This window comes from Cajanus cajan, chromosome 5 (genome assembly GCF_000230855.2).
Source record: "Cajanus cajan strain Asha chromosome 5, NIPB_CcT2T_4, whole genome shotgun sequence".
In the NCBI taxonomy this organism is placed as follows: domain Eukaryota; kingdom Viridiplantae; phylum Streptophyta; class Magnoliopsida; order Fabales; family Fabaceae; genus Cajanus; species Cajanus cajan.
In genome coordinates this window covers 71908068-71915959 of record NC_138521.1, presented here as the reverse complement: position 1 = coordinate 71915959, position 7892 = coordinate 71908068, and the positions used below count along the sequence as shown (strand labels likewise).

The window sequence follows — 7892 nt, the reverse complement described above, 5'->3', positions numbered from 1 at the left end:
AAAAAGTGTGATATAAGGTGAATTTCTAACATTTCTAAAGAAAAAAAGAAAGTAAGTCTAAACCCACGTTTGGAAATCCGTGGGTTACCAAACAGGTTATAATGGATGAAGGAATGCTGAATTAACCATGGTATGCTTCTATGACAATTCATAATTCCATAAGCATTAACAGTTCCACCAACCAAACGACGTCACCTTCTCATTCTTTCTCAACTATCTAATCTAATCTCTCAATCTCAAAGTTAGATAAGCAGTCCTCTTTTTACCCAATATACGATACGATAACCATAATTATAGTGAGCCTCATTTTTATTTTTATTCTTATTTGTTATTTATTTATTTTGAGTTAAAGTTAGGTAAGCGCTTCATTTTGCATTCTGCACTGATCACTTCACACAGTCCAAAACCGTCTCACTCTCTCATCCAATGGCGCCGTCTTTCGCAATTAACGGCGGTTTCCCCGGCCGCAGAGTCACTCCTCCTTCCGTCACCGGCCGATTCGCCGCCGTCTACAGCGAGGTCCAAAACAGCCGTATCGACCACGCCCTCCCCCTTCCCTCCCTTCTCAAAAACCCTTTCACCATCGTCGACGGTCCCCAAAGCTCCGCCGCCGGCAACCCTGGTACCTCTCTCTCTGCCCCATGCACAACTTCAATTATCCGAATTCAATGTAATTTTTCGATCCTTTCTTTTTTCGCAGACGAGATCGCGAAGCTGTTTCCGCACCTATTCGGCCAACCGTCGGCGAATTTGGTGCCGAGCGATTCCCACGCGCCGCATATCAATCAGAAGCTGAAGATTGGCGTGGTTCTGTCCGGTGGTCAGGCTCCCGGCGGGCACAATGTCATTTCTGGAATCTTCGGTAAAGGACAGTTTTCAATTTAACTGAATTACTGTGTTCATTGTGTGTGTTGTCTAGTTTTCAATTTGATCGTTTGATTTTGGTTTTAGATTACCTGCAAGACCGAGCACAAGGAAGCACATTGTATGGTTTCAGGGGTGGTCCTGCTGGCATCATGAAGTGCAAATACGTTGAACTCAACTCAGACTATATTTATCCTTATAGAAATCAGGTTTAGTTTTCTAGTTACGACTTGCTATAAATGTAGTTCGCCACAATTTGTTATTATTGTTTTTTATTTTAGTAATTTCATTGTTCTTATGAAAATTTATTACTTGTATATTTGGAGCTTCGCGTACACCCTTTGTACATTGCGAGTCTTTAGCTGGTAAAACCGGCCTTTGTTTTTTTTTTTTTTTTTTTGTAAGGTTGTGTGGATAAATATTAAGCCTTTCACCGTGTTGTTTATATATCTTGACTTGTGACTCTGATGCCGTAAACTTAATGCATTGGACATGAATTCTATTGGTGGCTCATGCATGTAATTGTTTTCATTTGAGGTCTCCTACTACTGTTGCTATTTTTTCCTAGAAATAATAATCATGAGGTCGTAACATCTAATGGCAATAAGTTCTGTTGTCAGGGTGGTTTTGACATGATTCGCAGTGGTAGGGACAAGATTGAAACACCAGAGCAGGTTGGCCAACTTGTCTGCCACCTTGCTATATAGATTGTTCATTTGAACTCTTATGCATCTTCAAGTATGAAGAGTAATTTTTTCACATGTACAGTTTAAACAAGCTGAAGAAACAGTGCAGAAGCTGGACTTGGATGGTCTTGTTGTTATTGGTGGAGATGATTCCAACACAAATGCATGCCTCCTTGCTGAGCATTTCAGGTTTTCATTATACAAATTTTACTTTATGCATGATCTGTGTCTAGGAACAGGGACCCCCACCTTCTGAGTTTTCTATTTTTTCTAAAGTCATGCATGTAGTCTTTAGCATTCAGGCCCATTATTTTGACTTTTATTCAATGCAATTATGCATGATTGGGTCTTTGACCCCCTTAGATTAGTTTTCTGCATCTGTTCTTGTCCAGGAACAAAAAAATTGTATTGGCTAGTTAGCTTATGTTTTTATCTACAGTGATCTTCTAGCTGTCCATGTTATATAAATTTGTTTGGCACATACAGATGAGAAAGAAAAAATTGTTTCATGAACATGCAAATGCAACTGTTCCTGTTTCTTTAACTATTGTTTGTTTAATTTGGATTATACAGGAGCAAAAATATGAAAACTCGTGTGATTGGGTGCCCTAAAACCATTGATGGTGATTTGAAATGCAAAGAAGTTCCCACAAGTTTTGGGTTTGATACAGCATGCAAGGTGAATGAAGCTATGCAGTCGGTCTTTGCTGTGCATTTATAATTATTTATTGGTCTAGTCTTTTATATTATTGGAACATCTAAAGTGTAATCTTATCATTGGAACACTAATAATTTGCTAAGCTTTTAGGATGTATTCCAGCAATTCAGTCAACATTTTTCATAGAATATTTTTTTCTTGAACCTTGGTATGTTCCTTGATTTTTGCATAATTTGTCGGATGTTCCATTGCTGCCATTTGGTAATTGTTGTTAGGTAGTTTTTGAATATATGTTGCATGCTTGCATTGTCTGACCAAGTTCACTGTTTTATTTTAATTTGATGCAGATATATGCAGAAATGATTGGCAATGTTATGATAGATGCTCGATCAACTGGAAAATATTACCATTGTAAGTGTGTGAAAGTGGGACATTTTTAAAACTATAGCAATTATAGATTGGATGCTTTTGTTGAGTTTCACACATTCACTGACCAATCTTTAATGCATCACTTAGGACATTCAGATATTGATCGCTGTTACTACTTATTTGTTTCCTATTTCTTACAAATGAACATGGACTGCATAACCTTTTAAGTTTTACACATTGCACTTTAGTTACCTGAATCACTTGCTCTAATACTGATGAGAAAATATGAGATCATAGTTACAATTTTTTTGTTCATTTTATAATTGCAAATTCAGTTATCACAACAATAAAAATATACCCTAATGTTTAAAGGGTCAATATTTGCTGCTTATGTCGTCTTTTGACTCAAATTACACATTCATACAATATCTTCTACACCCATCTAACTTTTGATATTGAAATGCCTTGTCCCTGCATCTTCCTTGCATTGTGTCAACATATCTCTTGCTATGTGTTTTTTCAACTTCTGATTATCTTGAATTGTATTTGTGCATTTGGTTTACTCTTGTTGAAAGGTTCATTTTCTTGCATGACATTTTATTGAGTCATTGACAAGTCTGAATAAAAATTGGAGGGTTAAAGATTTTTCGCTCTCATTCTCTCAACGAGTGTATGTGTGTATTACCTGTTTATTGTTATTGTACTGTTTTTCAAACAATGGGTAAGATACGGCCGCCTGTCTGCAGTTGTTCGGCTTATGGGACGTGCAGCTTCACACATTACACTGGAATGCGCTTTGCAAACTCATCCAAACATTACTATTATTGGAGAAGAGGTTTGTCAATATCTGGTCATCAGTTTAGGGATTGATGAAATCAAAATAAAATGCATCTGTATTAATCTTGTGATTAATGTTAATTGGATCTCCACCACCCCTGAATCTTGTGATATTAATTTAGAGTGAAAAAATCACTGTTTGACACACCTTTGTAACCAGAGAAATGTAATTAAATGAAAAAATTGGGTGTTTTTAGAAGAACCTTTTTATTTGAGTTTATCTTATAACCTAAGTATTTGTGTAAGAGTTTGGGAGAGCTTATAAGAATAGTTTATGATATTTCCATAAGTTGTTTTCAGCTTATTTCAATAAGCTTTTAGGATATAGCTTATGGTAATAATTTACATCTTGTGTAAAAATTGTTTAACCTTATTTCCTCTTTGGTTATAGAAAATTAGAAACAACATATATATAAATGCTTACATGATAAGCAATTAAGCACTTTCACAGTAAGCATTTAATTAAGTTTTTTACCCAACATAATCCAAAGTTTTGCTTGCACATGGGCCTCTATAATCACTTTTGATATAAAAATGCCTAACCATAATATAGCAATACTGAAGAAGGGCTGATGGAATGTTTAGCAGAGGCTTAAGTAACTGACACCTCTCAACATTGGTCCCCTCCTCTCCAAGAAAAAGATGCATTACTTTGTTCAATTTTTATTAGATTCAGTGACATGTAAGGGCTCTGTGTCAAATATTTGATTTATCCTGTAAATATCTTACTTCAGGTTGCTGCCAAGAAGATGACACTGAAGAATGTCACTGACTACATTGTAGATATCATTTCTAAAAGAGCTGAGGATAATTATAACTATGGGGTCATTCTTGTTCCTGAAGGTCTAATTGATTTCATTCCAGAGGTAGCTATCACTGGTCACAAATAGTTTTGTTTCTCCCCATATGGTATTTTGGCATCCGTTCATGTACAATCAATATGGAAACACATGTCAATGATGGTCAATTTTATATTCTATTTGTGTGCAGGTCCAACACCTTATCGCAGAACTCAATGAAATTCTGGCCCATGATACCGTGGATGAGGGAGGGCTATGGAAACAGAAACTCACTGATCAGTCATTAAAGCTTTTTGAATTTTTACCTAAAACAATTCAAGAACAATTAATGCTTGAAAGAGATCCACATGGAAATGTTCAGGTGCTTAACAGTGCTATCGTGCTATGCTTGCTGTGTTTATTTTGCCCTGTAATGCAATCTGAGTAAGCCTCAATATTGGTATATATTTTCCCATTCAGGTTGCCAAGATAGAAACAGAGAAAATGCTTATTCAAATGGTTGAAACTGAGTTGGAGAAGAGAAAGCAACAAGGCACATATAAAGGCGGATTTAGGGGGCAGTCCCACTTTTTCGGGTACTTCATCTAATATAGAAATCATTGTTGGAGTTGCAACGTTTTATGATATGGATTGCTATGAGACAAATAAAAAAGAGGTTCTATGGTCTTGATTTATGATTTGCCTTTAATGGAGATAAAAAAAATTCTTTTGACCATACATTAGCTAATGGTATCACTATCTTTGACTTCTTTGGTTAGAGTTTGTAGTTACCCATACACTTTTAAAATATGCAGCTATGAAGGGAGATGTGGCTTGCCAACTAATTTCGATTCTACTTACTGCTATGCATTGGGTTATGGTGCTGCAGCCCTCCTTCAATTTGGGAAGACTGGATTAATATCATCAGTTTGTGCCAATGCTCTTCTCATTATCTTCTAATTATCAAATTAAATATTTCTTCTAGATTGGTTTAATTTATTGTTTGTGATTGAATATGTTTGGTAATAACGGCGCTATCAAACTCAATTTTTGTATTTGCTATGATATTTTGATCAGGTTGGGAATTTGTGTGCTCCTGTAGAAGAATGGACTGTTGGTGGAACTGCACTCACTTCCCTGATGGACGTGGAGAGGAGACATGGTATGCATTGTGATCCGTTGGAGCTTCTGCTTTGCTCTTATACATATTCTGTGATGTTTTATTCATTACAAAACATTTTGTCTCCATGTTGTTACAAAACTTCGATCCACAATTATACTCAAATGTTTTGCAACTGGTATTCACTACCAATGTATTTTAAATTAGAAAAAAATTTATTTGTATTTTATGGACTATTGATCACAAGGATCTTATTTTTGAAACGGTAATATCGAAATTCCAGAGAATGTGTTTATTTCATTTATTTGAATGATTTCTCTGGTGTTCTGCTGTTAATGAATTGTGTGGTTTTCTTTATAGGTAAATTTAAGCCTGTTATCAAGAAGGCAATGGTGGAGCTTGAAGGTATATTATATATTCATATATTCTTTGCTCCATGAAATTTGTGAGAACTATATTTTTCACCTGCATGGAAGGATGGATAGCAATGAAATGAAGGGGAGAGAACAGTATTTTCTTTATGGGTCCTTAAATTTTACCTTGTCATATTAATCACCATGACATGTTTGGTTTTCCAACCTTAAAGTTCATTGATGCCTGATTTCAGTTCTTTATAAATGCGGATTTATTTGCTTTATCAAATGCTATTATGATTGCTATTCTGTTATAATATCTGCTCCAATTATTTTGGATACTGATCGACGACATTTCATGTTGAATCCTCAGGGGCACCCTTCAAAAAGTTTGCCTCCTTGCGGGATGAGTGGGCCCTAAAGAATCGCTACATCAGTCCTGGTATGCATTGACTGTTCTTGCGCTCATTGTTTCTTCTGTTTGCATCCAAGCCATGCCTCCTTTGTTTAGTTTTTAAATTGCATTGCCGTTTATGTTAGCTAGAAAGAGAGTGCTCTTAGCACTCTTCTTTTGATTTTGAACTGGAGTAACGCTCATGATGCTGATCTTTACTATAGGTCCAATTCAATTCACTGGCCCTGGATCCGATGCAGTTAGTCACACTTTACTCTTGGAGCTTGGTGCGCAAGCTTAGGCATATTATGAGGCCTTTTTTTGATGTTTTTCGGGAACTACTGCAAATATAATGGACCGGAGATTAATCAGGGCTTGATTTTTTTTCACTTTGGAACTTTTGATAGAGAAGAGTTTATGCTCAAGGCGATGTGTATTTATTAATTAGTAAAACTCGTTACATCAACATCGTCTACTTATGCTTGTGTTTGGGAGTAAATCGCTGCGTTCTTCTAAGTTCGTTTCTTACGCCATTTAGGTACCGATGATGTAAATTTAGGAGGTTGAGTACCTGAGTGAGAAAATTGTAAGGTGGATTGTGTTTGCCTAAGATAAGGAAACCGAATAATCCTTCTTCGGTCCACAGTAACTTCCTCGCAATTTACACATTTTTTTCCATATAGTTGACTTCTTAATTGGATTAGTTATTTTGACTTTAAAAAGTAGATTTTAACTAGAGTTTTTGAAAAAAATTTAACTGTTGCTTTTTAGAAATAATAATATAAACATATTGTTCCACTTATAACTGATGGCTTATACATTTACTTAGGCATATATTCAGTATATAGCTTGTAATAGTAAATGTTACACAAATAAAGCTTGTAAACTTCTAATGGCACCAACCGAAACGAATAGACACCTTAAGCTAATTTTGAAAACCAACCATCCGGATTCTATATTCATTTGAAAATGTGATCGTCTTAGTTGATCTAATTTTGTTGTTTGTGGAAATTGACTCGGTTTGCCTTTGCATCATGGTACTTCCTAGTAAAATTTTCTTTTCAATAGGGGATGAAAAAAGATTTCCTTTTTGTTAAGTCAGAAATATTTTGATGCATTAATCTATAGAGGTAACTTGTTCATCCTAGCTCACTATATAATGTGACATTCTTTGATCACGAATGATGGATGGATCAAATTACCTCTTATACTTCTCCCAAAAAAAAAAAAAAAGAAAGATAAATTGGAAGCTACCTCTTCAAGAATACATTCCATATAATTCGGGTGAAAAACATTAGTGCCGCCTCATTTTGAATAATAAGGATTAAGTTCGGTATAGAAATTAGAAATATCAGAACAATATGTTAAACTTAAAACAAATGACAGACAGTGATTACTGATTAGGGGGGCTACTGGTAAGTGTATTAGTCTAAGTAGACATTTTTTAAGATAAGATATATGACTTGTGTTTGTCTTTACTTGTTTTTACTGAATATAATTTGCATCGGTGAGTGTCGACAGATACAAATTAAAAGCAGCACATCTAAATTATATCACACAGGGAGTAACCACACCACCACTGTGGACTTAAATATCGTCATTTACATATGGTCATCTTATCAATTTGTCCACGTTAAAAAAATTGGACTCGACGATTGTGACTAACATATATAATAATAAAGTGAACTTTTAATAACCCACTGCTCTTTAAATATCATATTATATTTTAATGTTTTAATCAAACTTGATCATTTATCCATTTTATGAAATTACATACTAGTAGTGATAAGATTGATAACGTGCATGCAAATCAACAAAACATTGAGTCGATC

The 7892-nt window shown here is 35.1% G+C and overlaps 1 protein-coding gene across 1 annotated transcript; it reads left to right on the top strand.

The window, feature by feature from the left end:
- The first annotated feature begins 210 nt into the window (after positions 1 to 210).
- Positions 211 to 6738, top strand: LOC109808960 (pyrophosphate--fructose 6-phosphate 1-phosphotransferase subunit beta). Its single transcript, XM_020372162.3, has 16 exons — positions 211 to 622; positions 701 to 862; positions 952 to 1073; positions 1485 to 1538; positions 1633 to 1739; positions 2124 to 2229; positions 2556 to 2619; positions 3324 to 3412; positions 4149 to 4280; positions 4405 to 4575; positions 4674 to 4789; positions 5009 to 5120; positions 5271 to 5355; positions 5674 to 5718; positions 6040 to 6108; positions 6285 to 6738. The coding sequence occupies exons 1-16, from the start codon at positions 427 to 429 to the stop codon at positions 6359 to 6361; spliced, it is 1707 nt and encodes a 568-aa protein (XP_020227751.1). The 5' UTR covers positions 211 to 426; the 3' UTR covers positions 6362 to 6738.
- Positions 6739 to 7892: the final 1154 nt, after the last annotated feature.

Excerpts from the sequence above, each read along its gene's own strand:
- LOC109808960 (XM_020372162.3), top strand. The coding sequence starts at position 427 with ATGGCGCCGTCTTTCGCAATTAACGGCGGTTTCCCCGGCCGCAGAGTC. Across the intron at positions 5,121-5,270 it reads AGACTGGATTAATATCATCA|GTTGGGAATTTGTGTGCTCC; the intron begins GTTTGTGCCAAT and ends TATTTTGATCAG. Across the intron at positions 5,356-5,673 it reads GGACGTGGAGAGGAGACATG|GTAAATTTAAGCCTGTTATC; the intron begins GTATGCATTGTG and ends TTTTCTTTATAG.